The sequence below is a fragment of the Poecilia reticulata genome, linkage group LG23 (genome assembly GCF_000633615.1).
Source record: "Poecilia reticulata strain Guanapo linkage group LG23, Guppy_female_1.0+MT, whole genome shotgun sequence".
Taxonomy (NCBI): domain Eukaryota; kingdom Metazoa; phylum Chordata; class Actinopteri; order Cyprinodontiformes; family Poeciliidae; genus Poecilia; species Poecilia reticulata.
Genome location: NC_024353.1, coordinates 14004868 through 14031650, shown reverse-complemented (window position 1 = coordinate 14031650; position 26783 = coordinate 14004868). Strand labels below are relative to the sequence as shown.

The 26783-nt window shown below is 39.7% G+C and overlaps 1 protein-coding gene across 8 annotated transcripts in view; it reads left to right on the top strand.

Annotated features, from left to right (window-relative positions):
• The window catches only part of kcnc2 (potassium voltage-gated channel, Shaw-related subfamily, member 2), a 68502-nt gene extending 43801 nt beyond the window's left edge, over positions 1 to 24701 (top strand). Inside the window, exons 2-5 of one of the 8 annotated variants that reach the window (XM_008401293.2) lie at positions 10922 to 11852; positions 14821 to 14991; positions 20194 to 20289; positions 21847 to 24701. In XM_008401293.2, coding sequence (XP_008399515.1) covers positions 10922 to 11852; positions 14821 to 14991; positions 20194 to 20255 — 1164 coding nt within the window. In that variant the 3' untranslated portion in view covers positions 20256 to 20289; positions 21847 to 24701. Of the gene's footprint in view, positions 1 to 10921; positions 11853 to 14820; positions 15004 to 16225; positions 16288 to 19406 lie in introns of all 8 variants that reach the window. The other 7 variants (XM_008401290.2, XM_017302831.1, XM_017302830.1 and 4 more) reach the window with 7 other exon arrangements.
• Positions 24702 to 26783: the final 2082 nt, after the last annotated feature.

The window sequence follows — 26783 nt, the reverse complement described above, 5'->3', positions numbered from 1 at the left end:
CTTCACGAGTGATCTCCCATCCAACATTTATGAGCCTTTATGTGGACATTCCCACCTAAACATTGGCCTCCGCGAGTCAACAGTTTGTCTGGGCTGCTGGCAATGAGCTAAAATATTGATGGGCACATGAGCCGATGAAAGGGAGAGGAGCAAAGCGCCGGTTATATTTAGCACCAGCCTCTTGGGATCTTCAACAGAGAGTATTTTTGTCTGACTGGAGAAGTTGATCACTGCTTTTGTTGTAGTTTTTTTTTTTTTTGAGTGATGTGGCAATGAGAAGCACTTGCATTGCCGACTGCCTGCTGCTCGCTTTAATCTTCATCTTAATTTCTGCGCTTCACACCAGGCGTTATTTAGAGCAGCTTTTTGACTGATAACCAGGGATTATTTTTGAATATGTTATATGATGAAAGAGACGGCAAACAGGCTATTTTAGTCGGTTTCTAGACGATCATTTAGAATGTCTCACCTCACCCGCAACTCAATCAGTAACATGGCTATAATTATATATGGAGAAAAAAAACACAGACATATCCTTACTCCTAATATCAGTTTGATTAATAATGATTGTACAAAAAAGTTTCTCTCGTTTGACATGGAAATAATCTAATATATACCAAATTTGTGAAAAAACTGTATTGCACAGTATTAAAATGGTTTTCATTGTTGGCCATTGGTACAGCCCCTTTTACTCTGACGTCTCAAACTGAAATTTTGGTTGCATTCACACCAACCTTGTTTAATCCGTTTTAATCAAACTCTGGTTTGTTTGCCTGGAAAACCAGTTTCGTATGGTGAGGTGTGAATGGTAAGTCTTATTTCTTTTAAAGTGAACTCTGGAGTGTTCAAATGCATATGTGAACGCCAAGAGGAGCAGAGACCGCTCCGAAACCAGGAAGCTAACAATAGCGCAGGGCATCCTGGGTAAACCCAACCAAACATGGATAAATGGCTCATGGTCTTTTCTACAACCACCACTCCATTTTTGCTTATATTTTGTGAAGGAGAAAGTTGCGCTCATGTCTTCTGAGGTTTTTGTGCCATTTCCTTCAGCAGTTCTTAGTGCAGCGCCCCCACAGGCAAGGAGAGGAACAGGTTCTTCAGTAGGTTTGGATTGTTCAACACACTACAGCGTGAAAGTGGACCGCATTGGCTGAAAATGGAATAAATGTTGCAATTTTGGTTCTGCAACCTGTAGCCACATTGCACTTTATAATGGAAGGAACAGCAGCACATATCACCATGTTGGTAAGAAAACAGCTCAGAGCCACTGTTGAATATGTTGCACTGTTAAATCAGTCACACTGTGTAACTGCACAGTGTAATTTAACAAGCCTTTTTATTTATCTGTCAGTAATTGTGCATGTTGGAAGCGCAGCTGGTACCTGTGTCGGTAAGAGAGAGGAAAGAGGAAACACAGCTGTGGAATAAAAAAGGATTTCATCGTGTCTGTGTAATGGAGAAAGATTTATTACAAAGCCGGTGTTATTAAATTTTGTCTGGACATATAAAGTCTGTAGAAGCACAATCAGCAGACATGCTTCTGTAGAAACTACAGTTCCTTGTTTAGCAGTTCCTTAAGCTGCTGGGACTCTGTTTCTTATTTTTCATGTGCGTTAGCCAGAATGCTAACAACCTAAACACATGTACTTTCCCACAATTTAAAAAAGCAAGTCAGACATATAGTAGTGTCACTCCTGGGCATCATCTGACTTTAGCGTTTCGAATATTGCTGACAGTGAAATGAGCACAACATTAAAATAGCTTTCTGTTACTCACTGTAATTGGTTGCCCAGTTGAGTCAAACTTCAACCGTCTGGTTGTGCCACTAACCATTCAGTCAGCACATGCAGCTTTTACTGGATTTGAGAGAAACGCCCCTGTGGAGTCAAGGAGAAACTGGCGATGACTTAAGTTATGAAATTGCTTTCCAACAAAGAATGTGAGACAGATGAGGGAGTCTTTAAAATTAGCATAGCAAAGGCAACAGCACAGTCGCCAATCATGTAAAAACCTCAGAGTCATTGATATTCTAAAATTGCTTTGGATATCCTGCAGCTGCAGTTTCTTTGCTTCAAAAAAGATGCTGGTCATGAATGAACTGGAAAGAGACTGACACCTTTAAGAGCAACTCAGCTGATGAGTCGAGATAAAAAGGGACGACGAGGTTAATCGCAAGGGTGGTTTTAATATCATCTGGTAGAATCACTGTCAAGTGTCTGTGATGGCAGCACTTCAGCTGAAGGCAGAGCCAAGTAACTTTAAGTGGCGCGTCCTCAAAACGGACGAAAGCAAGCTGCTTTCTTCACAAGAGCAATACAGTATCAGGATTGCGGTTGGGGAACCTGCCTGGTGGGTGTACCTTCCCCTTCTAGATGGGCGCCCCCACCGTCATTGCAGGTACCAATAACTTTAATTTGATTGAATGATGGAACTGGGTCTACCTTTTGATATTTTTGCCAACTCAGTACATTTCCTCATGCTAGATTTTACCCCTCCGATCTGTGTTTCTGTGTTGGTTCTGCCCCACAGCTTGCCCCAAAACACACGCAAAAAACACCCCAAACCATTGACGTTTAAGGTCATAAAGCTAGAATATGAAAAAGAACAAGAGGTGTGCTTCTTTTTGCAAACTCTAACTTTGTATATTACACAATTACAGTGGTCAGTGATCCCAGTCGTTAACCCCCGTGACTACAATGTACTTGACGGAGTTCATAGTCTTCAATATAAAGTACACTTTGGGAATCCACTGGTCATAACATTTAAGATTTATGTAGTGACACTCCTTCCTAAATCTCTACAAGTTAGCTTGTATCCCTACCTAGCTTGCTAGGGATACAAGCTATCAGGTGTGCAAGAATTCAATGAGTTTTCAAATGAAAACATGGAGATTCCAGGAATCACATATAAGGATGTTAAGATACCTTCTATCTAGACACTAAAGGAAAGATTTTCTGGTCTTACTTTCCCTAACATCAAGGATGGAAAAGATGGGAGGTCAGTCACAATTTACCATCACAAAATCTCCCAGCAGGACATTTCTCAAAAAAGAAGACATTCCAACCACAGCCAGGGTTCAAAGCAAAAACTTTGAAAGACTTTATCCGGCCTGGGTAACCGCCGCCCAAGGCCACGTCAGGGTTTTTCTCACAAGGAGACTAACACCAGAGCATGCCAAATAGAGCAACGTAGCTTTCCTCGGATCTCTCCGTTCTGTGTGTAAATAAGTCGATGGTATAGCTGGCAGGGATCCGGGGGTCTTATCCACCGGCCCCGCCCTCTTCTCCAACCGCTGACTCCACCGACTTAAAGGGACAATGAATTATTCAAATTAGCAAGCCTGAAAAATTTCGATAGGCTATTTTTAGCACCGGCATGTTTGTGCTTGACAAAAGCTGTAGGCTCAGAAGGGTTTTCCCGGGTGTGTTTTGCTGTCATGTCACAGTGAGTATTGTAATGAGGACTGGGGGAGGAAGAAATGTGTGTGTGGAAAGACGACGGCGGCGTGGGGAGACTCCACTCAGATTTTAGATTAGCAGGAATCGGCTTTCCCGCTCACTTCCATCCTCTGTTTTTGTATTTATTCATATTTTTGGCTCCTCGATTAGCAATTTAATGAAACTCATATATTTTTGTTAATGGGTGCGTGAAAGCAAATCTCCTGTCTTGTTTTGTCATCTGTCATTGCTTGTCGCCCTACAACGATGGTGACAAATGCGGCAAGTGTGTTTTAGAAGAAAGACAGGGAGTGGGAAGGGAAACCCTTTATACATCCTGAAAAATGGATTGTTCATTTCTCTCACCACTTTCTTCTTTCTTTTTTTTTCTCATTTCTCTCTGTTTTCACACTTGAGATTCACCATTTTGAAGGTGCCGTTACCATGGCGGCAAATAATAAAGGGAGAAAAAGAAAAGTGTTTGACAAAAATCAGCCTTTTGTTAGGGGAACCCAGCCGTTCCAAATCTGCGGAATCAATCAACGTCCTCCCAGAAAGCTGATTTATTTATTTTTCTCGGTTTATTTAATGAAAAAAAAAAAATCTCACCCAGCCTCGTCTCTAAAGAACAAGGCAGAGATTAAAATCAATTACTTGACGGTTTAATTATGCATGTGCTACAGTGGTTTTTGGAAGTGAAACATTGTGCTAACTAGCCTGAATGATGTTGATTTAAGCGCCGTTTAATTTCAGAACGGGGAGCTCCGTGTGACGGGAATCAGGATACAGATTTCCGTCACCGTTCTCCTGCTGCAGGCTGATATCCTGATGTCCACACACTGTGTGTGACTAATGGCCTGGAGTCCAGACAGCACAGCTGAAGCTTTAGTTTGAAATACAGTGGATCTGTTACAAGATTTGAAATCTACATCTTTTTTGGGGGGCAAAATAACTTGAGTTCAAAAGTCAAACCCCAAATTCAGGATGAGCAGTTTTGCTTTTGTCCTGTTGAGATTTTGCCCTCGAAGAATTGGTTACATTATTGCAAAAACACAAAATCTTACCAAGTGTTTTTGATCTAGTTTCTAGTGCAAATATCTTAGTACATTTGAAATAAGACAAATCTAACTCCCAAGTAGCATTTAAGCAAGATAGAGGAGCTTGTTTTAAGTCTGTACTTGCAGATAATTTCACTTACAACATGGGGAAATGTCATGTGATAGTACTTATTCATCAATAGTAAGGAATTACTGACTTAAAGAGAAATGCAACGTGACTTTACGCTCCTGTTTTTGTGTGTTTTGTTAAAATCTCAACTGGTTTTTCACCTCAGGTTGCCGTAACCCATAAACTGTATGCTGCCAGATCAGCTTATCTCGACTTTACGAACCTGAATTCATTTTGTTTCTCTCAAAGCGTGAAGTCAGGGCGTCGCAGGGGATGAAAAGAGACGGGGAAGATCCTCTTGTCGTCTTGTTAGTGATTAGCGTTGTACCCCGGCGTGCTGTCGGTATCCCGGCTTGTAGTCACGCCAAGAAGGGGAGGGGAGATCTTTGAAGAGAATCAACACCACTGAGTGACAGGCACAGATCAGACGATGGAGGGATGTTTCTGCTTGGGGGGTCCGAACCTCAAGCTGGAGTTCAGCTCCGAGTGAAAAATCCAGAAACTGGGAGAGAGGAAGGCTGTGATTGGGGAAATCCGTATCCTCCGTCTGCTGAAATACATTGACATATTTTCATTTGATGGTTGATTTGGCAAATTTACTAAGCACTACAAAGGCTCCCTTTGAATGGCGAGCCAATGGGCCATTGTACTTACATTTGTCAGACATTAGTGAGGTCTATCTTCTGACATGTGTTAGCCAGAAACAGACAAACTGGGTGTTCAAATTTGAAAGATGAATCCTAAGGCTCATCTGAAGGCACCTAGGTCTCAAACGAAACTGGTTTCAAACATTTGTGCTACATTTGTGCAGTAAAAATTGTTGTTTGTGCCGCTACCATTTTAAAGATATTATGAAATGCTTCCAGAGGTCATGAAAGGTCAACCAGTCATCCCACCTTCTTCAAATCAGGCAAAATTGGTGTCGGTCAACTCGACTACGTTTGTGCAGCAAAAGTTTTTGTTCGTGCTGCTTAGGCTTTGAAGATATTAATAAAAGTTTAAAGGTCAAAAGGTCAACCAGTCCCCCCACTTTTACAGAGTCAAGCAAATTTGGAGTCACCAATTTGTTTGTGCTGCTATCATTTTAAACATATCAAGAAATGTTTCCAAATTTGTTTGTTTTTATTTATTTTTTTATTTTGGAAATGTAAGGCTCAGAAGGTTGGTAGCCTCAGATGACCTCTGGAAACATTTCTATTATTATCTTTAAAATGACACCAGCACAAACATTTGAGACCAGTTTCTTTAGATTTGAAGGTTTGTGGGGCCAACCTCCTGACATAATTTACAGAAAAACCTGTTCTGTGTGTCATAAACATAGCGCTCTGCTTTGAAGGTTATTTTTCTTAATGACTTGTGTTTCAGCTGCTCTCTGCTGTAATCATTTCCCACATCCTAGATTTACCTGGCAACACAGTCATTTACACTGCACTTTAAATCATTTTCAAGAGTGGGAAAAAAAAACACTGTGCTGGGTCAAGTTTGCCATAGCAACCTTCTGTATTAGCTCTTTCTAGAGTTTGTCGGTATCTTCAAGGTCTGCTTTGCTTGCCGTCGTCACATCAGAGGACCAAGCTAGCACGACGGCGGCTTGTTTTCTCCGGCCGCAAACGGACCACAACCTTCCATTCTCGGTGTCAAGCAGATGGTGGCGATCCCAAGGAGCCGAGGCCAGCGGACGTTCTGATTGGTCAACGTGTGGGCAGAGAGAGGGATGGAGGTTGCATATTATCTGTATGTTTATTTGTGAAGTGGATGCCAGCCAAAGTGGGCCCATCTTATGTGTTTTCATCATACGGCGTAAAATGTGAACCGTGACGGTGGATCCTATTTTAGAGTCTGGGGGCTGGAAAAAAAAAACAAAGGTTGTATGTTGGGATGCATGAAACACCTACTGGGATTTAAGAGAGGTTTTCTTTTTCTGTCGGGTCAGAAACTGTGAAAAGTATTTGCAGCAAATTCAGGTGGAGATTCACTGGAAAATTACCCTAAAACAGACAGAGCTCCCAAGAAAAAAGGTTTAAATTTATGCATATTTATCTTTCAGAATGGCTTCGTCAAAGTTTGACATTAATCCAACTGAGCGTTTCCACCCATCCAATCTAAGCGGAAGCATTCGTTTTCCGTAATCCGGAATTTTACAGTCATTTCTGACCACGTTTGATGTGATGAGTTTGTTACTGGCAAATAGCTCTTTACTCGCCCCGCCTGGCGGTGTCAACACCCTGCTCCTCTGCCGCTGAAGCAGCTTGACGTGGCATTTCCCTCCCGCCGAGGTCTGGGAGAGTCCCTGCGTCTGACAGAGACGTCCAGCGGAAAATGAAGCGATTACGACGACGGCGTCTGTGCTTAAAGACTGTGACAGCGATCGCGTCCCATCAGCGTTTGAGGTGGTGATTCAATTCCCGACTAAGTCGTCGAGTCAGAACAGAAGGGAGAACACACGGATCATGAAATGAGGCGGTTGAAGTACTTGATTTATTTGTCTTTTTTCTGGGTTGGGTTACATTTAGCATTTTTGAAAGCTAAGGGTTGTGCTATCTTTAGCCTTTTCCTTCAGTATCATCAATGTGGTTAAAAGTGTTGAGTCTGATAGATCATCTTTAGTTGACAGAAAAAAAGGCTCCATGTAAGGAAACAGAAACAAGCACTTCCATTCACACTAAAAGCAGTGACGTACAAAGCCTTACTTGTTGCCCTTGGAGACCAAAAGATGTCATCCCTGCTTGGTTTACGCTGTTGCTTATGTTTAAAATGTCATTGTAAACCCCAGGATTCCTTAAGAGGAAATGTTCTAATGTCATTTCCACAGGGAGAATGAAAAAGGAAGGTTTACGAGACGGTTGCAAGAACTGCTGTTTTGTATTCTGGTATAGAGATGGTGGCACTAAAAAACACAGATGTTTAGAGCCTCACTGGCTTACAGGTTTTTCTGTGGATTTCCAGGAACTGTGACCCCTGATTTTTTTCTTTTCCCCCCTTTCAAGAAATACAAACTGAGCAGTTTGTTCATTTTCCACTTGTGAAAAATAGTAATGGTGTGGAAAATAAAAGCATCACCCATTGGATATCTGGCTTATTTTGAACGATGATGTCCTGCTAAAAGGCAAACCTTAATCTCTTCATCCAGGCTTTCTTTTTATTTAGCTTCAACAGTCTTTCAAGACACCCCACAGCAAGATGCTGCCACCACCCTGTTTCATGATGGGGATGGTATGCACAAACGTTGTCCCGTTGACAGATTTTCCCACCTGTGGCTTCTACTGCTCCTCCACAGTTACTGTGTACATGTTGGCTGTTTTTCTGGCTAATCCTCATCATCTGTCAGGTCAGATGGGCGGCCATGTCTCCGTACGTTTGTAGTCTTATTATACTTTTTACAATTTGCATAGCAGACAGATTTAGTAGTGCTCTGTGAGACATGCATGGAATTTAGTTTTAAAATTTTAATGTAATTCTGGAGTTTACATATATGCAAAATCCAGATATGTGTTGAATTGTCTTCAATTTTATACAGACATGTATGAAATTCCATGTCCATTCTAGATTCTATTCTAACCTAGCTTAAACTAGTTTAAGCTAAAACTAGCTTAAATCCTCAGTTTAAGCTAGTTTTTAGTTAGCTTAAACTAAGAACTAGCTTAGTTTAAGTCGCTTTGGCTAAGTTTGATACTTAGCCAAACCTAGCTTAGATTAGTTTTGCTTACCATAACTAGTAAAGTAGCTTAACATAACTTAGCTGGTTAGGTTAGCTTAGTTTAAGCTAACCCTGCTTTAAACTTTTACATAACTTTCTCTCTCCGCTGTGTTGTTATTCTAAAAAAAAAAACTATAATACGACAGTTTTCATCAACTGACCTGACAAAAGTGAGTTTATCCTCTCCCTTCAGCCTCGCCCAGAGTTGTTTTTCTCATTTTTCATCCCTGCAGCACAATACCGTCTCATTCTGAGGTAGCTTTAGTCACATAACTTCCCTCTGCGGTTTATTAAAGTCATCAATCAATATATCAATCTATCTTTTGTGGCTTTCAGTTCAATCAATAGGGAGTTTTTATGATGACAAACCTTTGCGATTTCTCGGGACACGCATGAAGGTCACCAGTTGTGGCTGTGAAACAGACGTCTGGGCTGTTAGCGGCCGCGCTGAGTGACAAACCTCCCCGAGCCCGAAATGTGATGAAAAAAGATGGCCTGAAAATGGGGCTCGTCCTCAGGGCTAAATTAGATCAGCAGTCGGAGATGGACCGTCTGTGCAACAGCTGCCCAGCTCTGCCTTCAAAGGGCAATTTGTAGAAGTGGAGGACTTATTTAGCATGCAGTGTGTGTGCGTGCGTGTGTGTGTCCTGGAAATCAGAATGTCGAGAAGCAGTGTCTCCTGGGTAGTGCTCGTGTGTTTTAATGTCTTTCATAAAAAGATTTTTAAACAAAACAAAAACTGTGCATCTGTTGGTGAGGCTGGACTCACCCGTCCTTTGGGTTGCCAAAGCAAATGCTACAAAATCGCAGCTCAGCAGTTACCATTAGTCAGCAGCATCCACACAGCGAAGGGGTACGTTTCAGCTTTTGTCCACGTAAAAACAAAAATTACTGACCTATCTCCTGAACATGGACCAGGTCTACTCTGTTTCATAGATGGACAAAAAGTTTGACTTTTCATGACAAAAGGTTTGAAGAAATAGAAATTTTTTTTGACATATAAAAGCATTCCTTAAGCTACGCCACATTTTTTCATGTTATGGATAAAAATACTAGATTTTATTTTATTTTTTTTACCTTTTGCCCATGACCAGTGAAGTAAAAAAGTATGAATTAGATTTGTATTCCCCCTTCTTCAGGCATTTGCAGAGCCATAGTTGCTACAAATTACAGCAGCAGGGCTTTTGGGGAATGTCTCTATCAGACTGAAATCTTTGCTCTTTCTTCTCTACAAAAGATGAACATAAAATTGTCAAGTTCTGTTTAATCCTGCGGCAATAATCAATTATGAATTAAAATGACCTCGATAATTTATTACTTTTGGTGGTGATTTTATTTTATTTTTTTTCAGTTCCAGTGCTTGGTGCTCTTTACAGAATTAAAGTTTACTGGTCTTTGAGAGGGCGACCTTGCATTACTATGCTATATTATCAATATATTAGTTGAAAATTTTCTCAAATCAGCAATATTATCATTTATAACAATAATTTTTTTGACCATTAGTCTACCTGGAAAAGAATGTCAAAACTCCTTAATTGTAGAATCAGCTGAAATGTGTGGGGAAACTTAAAGTGCGGAGCACGGAATACACACCTGAAAAGATACATGTATAATTGTGAAGATACAAGCAATATATTCAGGAACGCATGCACACAGTTCAAGATAAAGGTGACCCAAATAGTGGCAATGATATTTTGAGAGTGCGTGAGTCATACGATCCAAAAAACCAAGCATGAGAGTAAGAGTGTGAAACGACTTCTTCTTGGGCGCTTAGTAGGCAGCAGAGCACAACTACGGATGGGCTGTGGGAGGAAAGTGTAGAAGGAGCACACTGGGCTGTGCGTGGAAGTCTGCTATTCTGGCTCTTGGAGAACGCCTGTAAACGTTTGCAATGTCTGCCTGAGATTCTTGGAGTACAGCTGCGATTCTGCGACAGACAGACAGGTTACTGTGAAGTAAAGAATCTGCTTGATGTTAAACTTTGATTACTCTTTTTTAAAAACTTTTCAGATGAGTCGGGTTCTCTTCTTTATGTGGTACTGACAGTGTGGAGGTTTTAGACAGCAATATTTATTACTTTTATTACTTTAAACATAGGTGTTTAAAGGAATACATGCATTCTTTATGCATTTATGGGGTTATCAGGCCACTGAACTGTACATATTGCCAATTTATGGCAGTACGTAGTCTAAACTGTAAGACCTTTAAACCAGCTTTTATTACTGCTTTCTACCAGTTTGTTTGCCATTAATAAAGCATTTATAACCACAGTAACAATTTTTTTTATTTACTCTTTGGTTGTTTTTTGCTTCTGTTTCCACCGGTTCTGTCTTTTGTGTTGCTTTTTTTACGCTTCCCGATTGTCTTATGTACCAGCTGCAATGGACACATTCTGATATCTACATTCAAATTTAAATTGTGCACAAAGATGACAAAGCAGTGCTTAAGTTCATAGCTACATAACCCTAGTCTTCAATTAAAACTGAGTAGTACTTATAACACAAAATCATGTATAAATCTCTTAGTATACAGCTTGTTATTAATCACTTCATGTCACGTTGAAGTAACCTTAAACTTGATTGATGTGTTTCTTCTCTCTTGCTTTTTTCTCTTTTAGTTCATTGCCTTCGCATCTTTGTTCTTCATCCTGGTCTCCATCACCACCTTCTGCTTGGAGACCCATGAGGCTTTCAACAAAATCATCAACAAGACCGACGCGCGGAACAGCAGCGAGCCGGACCCGGTGCCGCAGTACGAGATCGAGACCGATCCCGCACTCACATACGTGGAGGGAGTTTGCGTGTTCTGGTTCACCATCGAGTTCCTCGTGCGTGTCACCTTCTGCCCAGTCAAGTTGGAGTTTGTCAAAAGCGTCCTCAACATCATCGACTTTGTGGCCATTCTGCCCTTCTACCTGGAGGTAGGGCTGAGTGGCCTCTCTTCGAAGGCCGCCAAGGACGTCTTGGGTTTTCTCAGGGTGGTGCGTTTCGTCCGGATTCTGCGCATCTTCAAGCTAACGCGTCATTTTGTAGGGCTTCGGGTGCTGGGCCATACATTGCGGGCCAGCACCAACGAATTTCTGCTGCTAATCATCTTCCTGGCGTTGGGAGTTTTGATTTTTGCCACCATGATATATTACGCCGAAAGAATCGGTGCCAAGCCCAACGACCCCACGGCCACCGATCACACTAAGTTCAAGAACATTCCCATTGGCTTCTGGTGGGCCGTTGTGACCATGACTACTTTGGGCTATGGAGATATGTATCCAGAGACCTGGTCAGGCATGGTGGTCGGAGCGTTGTGTGCTTTAGCCGGTGTGCTGACGATAGCCATGCCCGTGCCCGTTATCGTCAATAACTTTGGAATGTACTACTCTTTGGCCATGGCTAAGCAGAAGCTGCCCAAGAAAAGGAAGAAACACATCCCTCAGGCAGTGCAGGGAAGTTCTCCGACGTACTGTAAAGGGGACCTCAACTTGACCTGCAACAGCACTCAAGGTGACTTGTGCCACGTCAAAGGGGGTAGATTACTAGAACGCAACCGTTCAGGTAAGACCTCAATAAAACATTGTTCAAAATGACTAACTATAGCCATTCTAGTTCTCTTAACATCTCAATCTGGTTCACACTACAACACCATCTCTGCGAACGCAAACATGCAGATCAGTGACTCTCTTTAGTTTGATCTCTTGCCCAAGGGCACTTGTCAGAGGAGGCTAGGATTGAGCTGACAAACTCGAAATTAAGAACCAACTACTTTTCCTCAGAGGCAAAATCATTCCTGAATTGAACCGAATGCCTTCCTCAGTTAGAAAGCTGTAAACGTTTAGCAGGTTCTTTCTGTTTCTAACACTGCATTGACCTTTTCCACATCTTCTCCCGATTCAACTCAGACGTCAACATATTTTATTGGAATCATGCTACAAAGCAACCCTTGCATTGGGAAGTGAATTGAACGAATGGTTTTAAATTGTGTTTACAATGGCATATCTGTTTCTGTACGACTTGAGGTGAAGATCATGGCTATCTTTCAACAATGGATGCAGCTTTTACAGTTACCATGGGAGTGTGTGATAATTGCTGTCCCGTCTTGGCAGGTTTGCACTTGTTACATGCTCTTTTCATTTCGGGATGATGGATTATACGCTTCTTGGGGTTGTTTAACTTTGGATGTTTTTTTTTATAACCTTACCCTGATTTATAGTCTAATTTTAAACATCGTGTCCCGTTTGCTCTTTTCCTTGGTCTTCATGATGCTGTTTGTCCACTGATGAACCTGTGAGGCGTTCACTGACATTAAGTTAAATACAGGTGAACTCAGATGTTTGCTATATGGGGGTCTTACAAATGCAACTGGCTGCACTGGATTTTATTTTGGAAAGTCAAAGTAAAACGACCTTTTACAAATCCACAACACATTTATTATGTTTTTATTTGTGAGAGGATTTGAATATGTACCTTTTCTCTACTGAATAATTAAGCGCCAATAAAACACATGAAAATCTGTAGCTGTAAAGGGATGAAATGTGGAAAAGTCAAGGGTGTATTAATACTTTAGGAACAAACTGCATATACTTTTTTGCCTTTTGATCCAAACAAGCCATCAAATTATTTTCACTGCCTTTTTTTTTTTTTTTTTTTTTTTTTTTACAGCAGTTGCTATGGTGACAAAGAAGGCATTGCAAAAGATGGTAAAAAAAAAAAAAAAAAGAAAAAGAAAGCTCAGGCTGATCAGGATTCAGGGGAAACACTTTTCCTCCTCTAGGGACTGTTCCCTTGCTGTTTAGACTGTGGGTTGCTGCTTTTTTTTTGCCTCTAGGTTCATGTCGGTAATTTACTCTGACACATCTGATAGCGATGGAAATTAGTGCTGACCTTTGTGTACCAGGTTTATTTAAATTCCATTGAGGAGATCCCCAAGGGTAAGTGTGTCCTCTGGGCTTTTTGCAGCCCATTACATCTCAGAACAGAACATTAGAATAGAACAGAGTGATTTCTGCTACTTGTAGGATGTTGAAGTTACCGAGTTGTTTTCTGAATTAGGATTGTTTAAACTGATGCATAATTTATGTTTCCATCAAAAACATTTAAACTGGCTTTATCGTGTTGGGATTTTTTAAGTGATTTTGGATCGTATGCCTGTTAAAGTGAGCAAAACGGGTAAAACAAAGGGAAACGCCACTGTTTTAAAATCTTTTTTTAGAGTAAGGATAACGTACCAATAGTCGGAATAAAATGTTTTTGTTCAATAAAATACACATTTTATAGGAAATAATATTAACTTGACCTCTGTCACATGAACATAATGATAGGTGAAACACAGTTACTTGTAAGAGTGTGTTTTAGGTAAGGTTTTTTTTTTTTTTAATAGGAGAACAATTACTTTTCTATGTATACATCTGGTTTTAACTATACTATTAAAGGTAGCCATTTTGCTCAATATCTGCCAAACAATAAACAATTTTTTTTATGAAAACTGTATATAATTAAAGATCCAAAACATAAAAAGGGCTTTAAACTGTTGCATTATTAAAAGAAAAATGGACAATTTCCACATTTTTTTGGGCCATCAATTGTTTTACCATTCTTGACTTTTAGTCAGGGGCTGAAAAAAAAAGAAAGATTTCAAGGGCCAGAAATGGCCCTCTTGCCACACTTTAAGCCGTACAATGGTTTCTTTGTTCCATCATGTTTTGAGTCTCTTTTGGCAAAAAATGTATCACCTTTGTGCCCTTCTGCTCATTTCTGACTAACCTGAACTTCGTGAAAAAAGTGTTTGGTCCCCTTTTGCATTTTCTAAACGTTTAAAATAACGATTGCGATGTTTCCATTAAAAAAACAAACGCAAGGTCACACGTGAATAAGTTCGTTCCCACGATGCGTCATTTAAAAAAACATGCCGCGTCATCATCCTCCAACCACTTCCTGTCGTCGTCTTCTCCGTGGTGTGTGCCAGTAGTTTTTTTATCTACAAACGATGTTTTTTTTGTTTTTTTTTTATTGCAGTGTTTCCATGAAGCAAATTTATTTTTGAAACGTCAAATGGAGCAATTATATGGTTGATGGAAACGCAGCTAGTGAAATCTATTGGACTGGAAAGAGCTCTGAAGCCATTTCAAAGGCTTTAGGACTCTAGGAAACCAGCGATGGAGCCAGAGATAAAATCTAAAGCCCTTCACGCCCCTCTTGCCTCAGTTAAATCAATGTTCATGATTCAACAATAAGAGACAAACTGGACAACAATGGTGCTCGCTGGAAAGTCCCAAATAATTGACAACTGAAGATAAAAAACACATCTGCATTTTTAAACCTTGTCAAAAAATAATTGAGATGCTTGAAACCCTTCAGCGTAGATTAATTAAAATCATTCTTCAGTGAAGAAATGCTCGATGGTAGCTGCAACGAAACCAGGACCAAACACTTTCTTTACAGCGCTTTCCGGAAACTTTTTACATTTACTGCAACGAATAAGAAGTACGACTGGAGAAAATGCATATGTCGGTTTCTCCTCCCGCAGTTCTGTCGGCAGACTGCAGCGCTGGCAGCGACCTGAGCATGTCTCCGGAGGAGATGGTCCCCATGCGACGGTCCAGCACCCGGGAACACGACCGGCAAAGCGGGGGCACGTGCTTCCTCCTCGCTGCCAGCGACTACACATGCCCCGCTGACGGAGGGATGAGAAAACCAGGTAACTGCACGTGTAAGTGCTTTCTTATTTATTTGAATCAGAACCAACATACTTTGAAATACATGTTTTTATTACTTTCAGCGAGTTAAGCACCAAGTTGAGAACCCACGGTGTGGGAAATAATCTGATTAGGATGTAATTTGGTACAAATTCAGAACAGATTGGGTATGAAAGTGATTTGATGAGTGACCCAGCCAGCCTGATTGAACACACTGGCTTACAACCATCTCCTCCTCCTGTGTGTTTAGTCCCTTTAGCTGTGTTTCCATTACAAACGTGTGCAAATCTTTGTCTATGTTCTGCTAATGTTGAAAAACTATTTTGCAGCCGCAGTGTTTCCATTAAAAAGAAAAAACAAATAATAAAAAAAAAGATGAATAAACTTGTGCACACATTAAAAATCATGGCAGTGACAGATGTAAACAACATTAGATATATTCGTAATTCAGCCATGGCGCTAGCGCTCATCAGCTGCTCACTGAAAAAAATCTAATCCAAACCATCATCCTCCTCCTACTTCCTGTTGTCTTCTTTGTTGTTTTTGCCAGTAGTAAGACCCAACTGTTGTTCACGTGACTCGTGTGATGAGAACAAAATAAGTTCTACCACGGCAGTTTTGCGAAATACGTCTATTTTAATGTAGCAAAAAAACTTTCCTCGAAAAACGAGAGTTTATTTTTGAAATTTCTGTCTTTTCTCTAAGCGAATTTATTTCAATTTGCACAATTTTATAGTAAATGGAAACACAACTAGTAACTCATTAGGATCCAGTCCTTCACAATCTAACATTTTCGTTTCGCTGACATCTCCCAGCGTTTGTTAAAGATGTTCTCGGTATCACATTTAGCTAGATGGCTAACTATTTGTATTGTGCAATTGCCAAACATATTAACCTCATGCACACCGACAATGAGACCCATATTTATAGCTATGCGGTACTATTCATGCAAAACATTTCCAGGCTTTACTAAAACTCCTAAATATACATTAAATGGCTTGTTCTAAGATGATCGATGTATCTACAGACCCATTTATAGTCTGTTTGTACCAAAATAATTCCAAATCAGAGCATTCCTTCTTGTTGTTTGACATTGCTGGATTTTTTTTGGGGGGGGGGGTTTTGTGGAGTGTATTTAAACAGCGGCATTAAATATAGAGAGGGAAGAAATACAGAAAAGAGCCTTAAAAAGACAGAGCTCAGTCAGAGTTCTCATCAGCTGATCCGTGTCCTTAGCGACAGGCACGCCGACATCCCTGGAGGGGGGAAGGCTCTTTGTTCAACACTAGTCAGCTCAGGTAACGTAACTTGTTTCTCTTTGCTGTAAGCAGCGCCAAAAACATCACGGTATTTTTGGCAGTTCCGAGGATCCGTCGCTTCTGCTGCGCAGCTGACTCAGAGCCGCTGCTGCTTTCTGCACACGCAAAATTTATTCATGTTTCCTCGTTGCTTGGAAACATTTGAATAAATTTGGACAAATTTTCCTTTTTGGGCCGCTGCCACACTCACCGCCTATTTACAGCAGCGAGATAAATTGCCAAGTATCATCTGTCTCCAAGGCGATGATACACCTGCAGTCAGCGCGCCAATAGACTTGTTTGCTTCAGTTATTTATATTTTTGTGCTATAATGCATCGGATAATGAAAATCTCTGACCTATTGGCTATTTTTTTTTTTTTTCTTATAAGCAAATCTGATGCTCTAAGAAATACATGTTCAAAGACACATTTATATTTTTTCTGAACAGTATTCAAATTTTAACTCCAATTATGGACATCATAGCCATTTGCCACACATTAACAGTGCTGAAGAAAAAAGGCAAGTAAATATCAAACAATGCTCAAAGTTCAACCTGAACGTAGCAATAACATGAAGAAATGTTCTCTCTAGTAATTACTAGTAAAGACTGGGCATAAAAAGTCAAATTGCAATTTGAAAATCCACTCGGAGAGAAAACCGCTCAAATTTGAACACCGGTCCGGTCGTCTTACGAAACAGAAATAGAAGTATTTGGTCGTAAGCACCATCAAAACAGAAGCCGCTTTCTTCTGTTTTGATCTTGGTCCCATTGAGAATTTGTGTACAAAGTTGAAAAGGTGTGCAGGAGAGATTCACTTCCACCAGTTTTATTGTTGTTTAGTTGTAAACCAAAATTGTAGCAAACTGCTGTGAAATGTTCGAGGAAGGATGCCTGAAACGTTGGGGGGGGGGGATTTAAACTCTTGAAAATGAGGAACGAAAACAAAATTTCTCCGATTTTGAATTTAGTAGCTAAAAATAAGCTGCTAATTAACTTTAATGTCAGACAGTGAGCGGAAAATATGGATCTAAACATCTGATACCTGTTCTTTGTTTATATGGATATAACTGAGAAGACAACCTGATTTCCGTCATTTTGACAACATGTGCTCACTGTTGATTTTAATTGGATTTCTTATTTAATTTAAACACTGCAATGGCAAAATGACGGTTTTTGACACTAGCCAAACATTGACAACGTTTTTGTGCACGTTTGTAAGGGAAACGCAGCTGCTGATGCGACGTTTCCCTTAGCTGCTCCTCCTGAGAACCGGTGCCAGCCGATTGGTCCACTGCATTAACGACCCAGCTGCTTTCACCTGCTTGTTTACTTTGCACTGAATGCAGATTTCAAATTTAAACTGTTTTTAAAGTGTGAATCCATACAGATGGGAAATCATTATCATCAGTATGTGCCACTTCCATTCATGCATATACTTTGATATTTAGTAAAACCTCCCATTATTATTATTAGTAGTATTATTACGGTTTGTGCCTGATTTAAAATGTCTGTATGTGAAGATGTTCTTGTGAGCATTTAATAAACATGCAATGAGTACGATTTGCAGAGCCTTTCATAAGTATTCATACTCCTTGAACTTTTTCACTTTTTAATGTATTTCACAGGAATTTATTTTTTTTTATAAAAATATAGGGACAATATTATGTAAAGTCGACTTTTTTGAGCTTTCCATTATGTTATAATGTTGTTCCTTCATCAAAGACATTCCTGGAGTGTTACCAAATACTCTTTCATGTATATTTGAGAGATTCTTTAATCCCCCATGGTAACATTTCAGCATGGCTGAATACATTTTGTGTTTTTTTTAAATTATACAAAAAAAAAAAAAAATAGAAAACCTTATATAATTTTCTTTCCACTTCATATTTATTTGCTTATCACACAAAATTGCACTAAATAAATTCAAAGAATGCTGGTAAAATGACATGTTGTGAAAAACTTTAAAGGGTATGAAAACTTAAAATGTAATGTTGTGTTCAATCTGTTTTTTTATGCTGAAAAAAAGAAAACTCATAATAATGACTGGTGCTGCTTCAGTTTGAGAAAAATTGCATCTGTGATTTCTTTCCTTTTTCATTGACTCTGTAAACTGATTTTTTTTTATTGCCTGATAATTTCTCAAACACAGCTGCTGTGGAGGTTACAGGAACTAAAAAAGAAGAATTTTTTAATGGACTTGCTGGTACAGATTTGCCAAAAAATAAATAAATATGGAGTTCTATTTTATTGAACACATTTCAATAAATGTGATCAATTGATCCCAACATAATAGGAAGTTAAGGAAAGTTCAGATGTGATGCAGATGAAGTCGGATCTCAAGCCGATCTGTAACTGTAATGTTAATAAATAAATTAAATAGAACCTTTTAGCAACATGAAGTAGGCTAAAACATCCCAACAAGCAACTCAACATCCTACAATCTAAAGAAGCTAAAGAACAGATGATAATCTATAGATCTGCAAATGTAAAATGAATCTGTAACCATGGAAAAGTTGTGAACCTTCCTATAGTTAGCTTTCTAACTATCCAGAAAGTTAGCTTTCTGGCTAACTATCCAGAAAGCTAATTAGATAGTTAGGTAGACTAACTATTTAGTCTAGCCAACTATACTAGCTAGCTATCTATCTAGCTAGTTTGATAGCTATCAGATAGATAGATAGATAGATAGATAGATAGATAGATAGATAGATAGATAGATAGATAGATAGATAGATAGATAGATAGATAGATGAACAGCAGCTTTCTAGCTAGCTATCTGTCAATTCTGAGGTAGCCGTCTATAGCTAAAAGACAGATTCTCTTCCATTGCTTTGGTTATTTGTTGCTCCCCAGCAGCTGTTGTTGTGAACACCGGAGCTCTGTCAGGAGTTGCTCTGTGCATGCTCTCAACATGCAGACTGCTGCTGTTGCTCTGTCTCACTCCTGTCTCCTGTCTTGTCTCGGTTCAATCGGCCGGCTCGGATTCGGATCGTTGCCTGCCTTCGTGCCTGCCTGCCTGCCTGCCTGTGTGTGTTCATGTCCTGCACCACCACTACCACTGCCGCCGCCGCTTCCTCCACCACCACCACCGTTTTGTCGCCCCGCTCTCATCTGAAGGCTATGAGAAATCCCGGAGCTTAAACAACATTGCTGGCCTGGCCGGTAACACCCTGCGGTTGTCTCCCGTGACCTCGCCCTACGGATCCCCCTGCCCGCTGCGCCGCTCCCGCTCCCCTATCCCATCCATCCTGTGAGGCGTCCAGCCTAAAAAGAACGCCCTCCCTCCCTTCCTCTGCATCGTGTCTGAACTCACATATTGCCAACATCGCAGCTGAGACTTAACGGTGCCAGCCTGGCAGGAAGGAGCGTGCGCTAACATCCTTAAGTAACACGATTATTCTGCTTTGTCACTTGGAGTTCCCTTTAGTTCGACGGTGTCATTTGAGACTTGCAATAAAGGAACTCTGACCGAAGTAGCCGCCATCCACCATGTGATCCATATTTACTAATCAGGGATATTAGATGTTGTCATATTTAGATATCATCAACCGAGACGTGCTTCCAGGGACAAAAAGAAAAAGAGATATCACAACATTTCAACCACACGTGACTGTAACTTTGCTTTTTGGTTTGGTGTTATTTTTGGGTTTGAAGCGGAACGAATCGGTGCGAGAGTGTAAGTTTCATCTCACACGAGCACCGACAGCAGGGTCTGCTCATGTTTGTGCAAGGATCTGCTTTGGCAAACAGTTCCAAGGAGGAGAAAAGCTTGAGGATTTATATGCATACATACATAAAGATGTGTCTTTTTCTTTTTTTAGTTTTATGGTGTAGGGATTGTGTTTTCTTTTTGGTTCCACTGAGTGCCACCAAACTTGCTGTGTTTCTGGTTGTTTACTGGCAGATAACTGCAAAGAGGTGGTCTTTACTGGTTTCACACAAGCAGAGAGCAGCGTTCTATCTTAATGGCTTTGGGAGATGGAACCACCATGGCAGAAAGGTAACCATCTGACGGGACCGCTGGCGTCAGCTTTCAATGCAGAACATGTATTTGGTTTGTCGTCTTGTGTCTCTTTACTAAAATGATGATCGGAATATGCTGGTGCTTTACTATAGAGACAAGCACAAGGCTTCAGAAAGTCGCATGTAGCATTTTTCTTCAGTGCATTATTATTAAACTGTTAAGATCACAAGCATATATTAACAAAACAAGCAAACACAGGTTCGAATGTTTCTAGGCATAGGTTGGTAAGAGATTCAAAGCTTCTTCAAGCCTGTTAGCTCTGTCAACTCAACAACTACTTCCTTTCCTACTTCAAAATAAGAGCCACAAACATAAATGCAACAATTACTAATACAAACTCAAAGCTGAAGTAAATGATAAGCAATTTATTGCTGGAACTATTGCTAACGCTAAACGAAACAGCAACCATATTGGATTTTAGGGTCAGGATTGTTAAAAATTTACCAACAATATCCTCTTACTTTAGATTCCAATAAGCAACAAAGTTAAGAAACATCTGAAAATACATTACTGACGACGCCAACCATGTGTTTCAAGGGGACAGTTGATGTGGTCGCGCAGTGTTTGGTGTGATTGAAAAAGTTGCATAATAACGAGAGGAAACTCTGAGAGAAGGACCCAAAACACCATGAGTTTGATGAGAATAACAAAAAAAAAAAAAAAACAAACGTCTACAATGAATTAGCTTAGCATAACATCACAGAATCAACTCCTTGTAAAAATTCAATCCTATACTCTGATTTTTATTTTTATTTTTTACAACAGTGTGGGACAAAATCCAAAACATACACAGCACATGCATCAGGGCTAAATGTAATCGAACAAATGTTCCATGCAATTTCTTTTATCGATGCTGCTGTTGCAGAAACGTAGATTTCTAATACTTCAAAAATCACAAGACGTTGTTCCCGTTCTGACCACTAGATGGCAGTCAAGCGTTCTCAATATGATTCTTGGTCTGTAAAGAAAATTCATCAACTGGCACTTTGGCTCCAGTAACACTTGGAGACAAAATTGAAAGAATAGCTGGAAATTATATGAACACTTTTAGCATTTTGATTTGAAATCAAACGCTACATCTTGACAGTACTAACTGTTACTAGCCCATGCCTAGATGTTACCAGTTTGCTTTAGGAAATACTCACTAAAAAGTGAGTTTTTTTTTTTCTTTAAACCAGACAGATAAAACATGCACTATGTGAAACCCATCCTCACAGTGCGTCTTTACCACAAGCGCCTGGTTGCCTGGCAACTGGCTCACAGCAAGATGCATCTTACACACAGCTTGGCAAGAAGAAGGAAAAAAAAAAACTTGGTTAAAAAGATTTTTTTTTTTCTCTTGACTTCACAGCAAATTGTTTATTCATCTCCCTTCCCTCCACTTAAGTCACTGAAATGCATCACGGAGTTCAGAGAATCTCACGTTGCATTTTGAGCATGTGACCGATCTGGTCCTCTGTGAGATTTGTGATGTTTTTCTTAAAAGATGTGTCCGTGTTTCACTGAAACCATTCATTCCTGTTTGAATGCCAGTGGGATAAGACTGTCATCAGTAATGGCGACCTATTGCAGTGGGAGACCCCCCCCTCTGAACCCACCGGTGGGAACCACGAGGCCACTGCTACCGGACAACACGGAGGAGCCTGCACAGATGCTAATGACTGACAGCAACCCAGCTTACTGTTCTGCCAACAAGGAAGAGACTTATTGGTAAAACAACAACAAAATTCTGGGAGGACTTTGATATGTTAAGCCCTCTCACGCTATTATTATTTTATTTTCCTGTTTTGGAATCGAAAGGGGCGATTTAAAAAATAAAATAAAATAAAAAACTGGTCCTTAAGGAGAAAATTTGACAGACATTGCTCCTGTAAATACAGTAACTGCAGCACATCTGGGCCAAGTGGCGCTGTCCACACATCTGTCTTTTGATGGCGAGTCGGGTATCAAGGTGGATGCTATGGTAGCTACGTAGTGTCGTGACACTCGGCACCAATCCCTTTTCTAGCTGTGGTATCTCCTTTCCATCGCAATAAGTGTATTAAGACGTATCCGTTGAGGCACTTTGTGTTTTTGAAAATGGAGTGTTAATCGTATCAGATACTCTACTTAAGGTATATACAGCGTAGAGAGACATAATGTGCTAAACTGAATAAATACAACATCACAGTCGTCTATGCTTACTTCTTATTTGGTGACGCACATCGGGCCCCGTCCACGCTAACACCAGTATTTGTATTCTGTCTTTGTTTACACTTCCCTTCAACACACAAACCAATTTTTGATTGGAAATAATTTGAGATTTTAAAATCAAGTTTGTTTGGGGTGTTTACATGCAGACTGGATTCAGGTAATGTTAGCCCACTTGAGGGTCAATTCACCCCTTTGCCTTGCATTGCTTTTTGGTCCCTTCCTATATCCATTTCAGATATTTAAACAAACTATATTTTATATAGTTTATATCCTTAAACAATTATATGTTTGATTAGTTTTGTTGGTTTAGTATTTTTATAAATTAAAAAAAATAAATGGACATAAAGGGTAAACCAGACTTCCTCTTCCATGAAATCAGTTGCTATGTAAAAAAATTGAGAGTTTATGACATTACAACAGACACAAAATGTTATACAGCACAGTTTGTTGATAGATATTTTTTATTGGAGTGACATCAACTCATTTTCTCCTACATAATGAGTCAAATGATGAAATTGTAATTGTATTCCCTTGTCTGGGCAGGTATGAATCGACACACAATCAATGAAATTGGATGGCACCATTTCATATCCAAAAAAAAATAAAAAATCAGGTTAAAAATTGTCAAAATTTTAAAGGTAGTATCAGTGAAATGATTAGCACCTGAAGAAGCGCAACAGTCCAAAATGTTAAAATAAATCTATAAACAGAAATCTTTGTTCCACATCTATGTTCATTAAGCTTCAATCATAATAGAAAACATTTTCTCTATCACTGCTTTAGTCGTGCTCATTACCTTCTTTGAAATTTAAATCTAGTGAATGTTGACAATATTGGTATAGCAGCTTTTATTGGAATTTTACAGATTTAAAGAGGAGGAAAAATCAGTTAAAAAAATATCTATCTATATATAGGTATATATAGATATATATATCTGGCGTAGCGTAGCCGGGGCCTCGGTAGGCTAAGTCACAAATGTGAGTGTATGTCTATATGTGTCCCAAAAACTCTACTAGGTGGAGAGCTGGGTTTGAAACACTAGGTCAGGGGAGACCAGTGAGTGGACCTGATGCTGAATCTTCCAGTTAGTGTTAGCGCACAAGCGCTCTCCCTGCGATGCAGCTACCATTGTAGAAGCCCCCCACTCCCACTAACCCCAGCCACCAATACCTACCTGGTGCATTTACTGCTGCAGATTTTTTTCTCTTTGCAAACCAAAATGACTCTTAACATTACTCCTCATTATTTCTGGTCGCTACTGAAAAAAGAAGAAAAAAGAAATCAACTGCAGGACTTGATTCTTCCAAGCTTTGTTTCCTCCTCTCCCCCAAACCCATAACCCCACCCCCACCCCCACCCCCACCCCCACCTCAACTCTGTTATGGGGACGGAGCAAAAAGTGTAGCAGAAATTTCCCCGCTTTCCGAAGCGGGACTTCTAGAGCGGTACGCATCTGCACTGTAGCAACCCTGTGTTACCCACACAATCAGATCGGCTTTGCAATAAGCAAAACGGGGAAGGAAGGAAGAGGGGAAAAAAAAAAAAAGCACCGACCCACACTGTGATTTCAGCAGCCAGTTTAAAGTAGAAACGGAAATGCCAGGAACAAAAATAAAACGAAGCCCCCCAAAAACCAGCTGTTTGTTTGGTAGCGACCTGCGCAGTTGTAGGCTAGCTGTTTGAAGTTATCACCACGTATCCACAATCCGCCTTGTGTAGTAACCACACGCTGCTTTACTCTTTTGAACTGTCAAAGGAGAACCGTTCTTGTGTAATTCTAGGATGATGTTGTGACTTGAAAACAAACGAACAACAAGAAAAAAAAAAAGGGTGTTTATTTTTTTGAATCCAGAACATGTATTTTTGTGTCTTGCTGTTGATGACTACATTGCTCTGAATGGTAGAAGTCATGATAGTCTGATGGTGTGCTTCTCCATCGTGCGTTCAAACCGTTGACGCTTTTGACCCGAGTTCACATTTCGTACGTTTTACTGTGAGGAAAGTTCTAGTTTTAAGTGTGTATTTGTGGAGCTTTTTGTTGTCATTCTAAAATGCATGCTGAAAAAAAAAAATAAAAGTCACTATGTCAATCTGTACAAAAAAAAAGTTGAAGAGATGACCTCCTGTATATCATTCTGTGTATAGAATTAAGGTAAATGCTATGTGAAAGACTCACATAAACTATTTATCTTTTACTTGTTGATCTCTTTATTGATTTGTGTCACTGTTTTTGTCTTCTTTACAATTATTAATAAAAAATAATGAAATACAGTCAGCTGCTAACTAACCTTAGTTAGCAAAGATGCTAACGAAAGTTAGCATCATCCCTTGCTAACTGTAAAAATCAATTCATGACATAAGACACCGCAAAATTTGTCTTATGTCAGTATATCTTATGGGTTATCAATTCCCCCTTGTTTTATAAGCCAAATTTTGTCATTTTTTATTTAGTTTGTTTTGAAACTAAATAAAAGGTAGTGCTAGTAATTCTAGTGGAACAGTTACCAATACCTAAATGCTAACATGGTCAAAATAAGCGTCTTATATCAAGTCTGTCGGAGAGCTAGCAAACAAGGTAAGTCCCTGTTGAAGGAAAAAGGTAAGTTCAACATCGTCATGTAGAAACACGTCGCCTGAGAAACTTTTGTTATAGTCTATTCTAATCAGTAACATTAACCCCTGTGTTTACAAATGGGGTCCAACCGACCCCACATCCATATCACTTGTATGATTTGCCTCAGTCTTCGCACGCACAAGGGTTAAAAACAATGTTTTTTGCAATCATTTGTAATTTTGTCCCCGTTTCCTATGGCATTGCTCCAGCTGACAATATTTTTAAGTTGCTTTGAATTATTTCGTCGTAAACAGACATCAACTTCTGGGAATGAAAAGGCCCAACAAAGAAACCCCACAAAGATTGAAAGATTAAAGAAGAAATTACCTGTATTGCACCATTCATGCAACAGATAATTTAAACAGAGATGTACACTCATGAAGAATTGCACTGAAAACAAACGGATTAAATTGCCTAAAAATGTATTATGTGAAAATAAGAAATGAAATGAGAACTGATCAAATAGTTTGATAAACTCCCTTAAAAAAAGTACACTCTGCTATCTGAGCTTTAGGTACATTTAGATATTGAATACAAGTATTCTGAGATCACATCCTTGAGGAACCGCATATGTGATTTATGTTAGCAAAAATGTAAATAAACTAATTCCATTTATCAAAAAGAAACTGCATACAATCCAACCCTAACCCTCGATCTGTGTCGCTCTGTTTGAGTCTTTCCTTCTGATCTCAGTGGTGAAACATAAATAAGTGTGACATGTGGCCTTGCCCAACGCTTTAACACACCACCACCTCCAGGTTGCTCGTGTTGAGACGCAGACAGCCCTCTCCTGTGTTCCGTTGAAATTCTTGTTTTGCATGCAGAGACGAAGGAGAACGCCTCCCTGAGCAGAGAATTCAGCGTTCAGAGTGAAAATGTGAGCGCAGCACTTACAGGGCTCTCACTCTCACAGCGGGGAACGCAAAGTGAATCACTGCCGAACTTCAGTGAAGCAGAATGTTTACAAGGAACGACACGTAAACAAGAATTATGCATGCAGGGTTCCTCCACGTTTATTTGTATTTTTTCACTGTAAAGAAACCCAATACTTTTACTGACGCAAAGTTCCAGAATTTAAAACACAAACTTTTTATGATGAGAACCAATAAAAAATACAATGAGCAAAATCTGTAACTGTGGAACTTGAAAATGAATAAATAACAAACAGCGGGATAATGAGTACAACACAAGGAAATGAGGAAGCAGGAAGTCGGTTCAAAAGTTCAGGAAATGAGGTGGAACAAAAAAATGTTTTATTTTACGGTAGTTTAATTTAATTTTTACTTAGTAGTTTAGTTGTGTGTTACTACTTTAGTTAAAGTATTTCAACTGGAAAGCTAAATTATTTTATATGCTGTTCAAGAACATCAGTGCTAAATTTGACTTTATTTTGTCGTTACTGAAAACAATTTGGTTGTTATGTTCTGATAACCAGGTGATGATTGGTTATATTGATCTAAGTGACAAATCTATTTTAAAGGGTGAAGGTTGCAAATTAAGTTCCCTAGAAGGAGGGAAAAGATAAAGAAATCTCTAAAACCAGAAGCTGGATTTGTCCTCCGTTGATTTCTCCTCCAGGTTTGGTTGGAGATGATCCTGCCCTCGCTGCCCATCCTCCGGTTCCCATCCAGCAATCAGCCACGCTGCATCCTCCGCGATACAT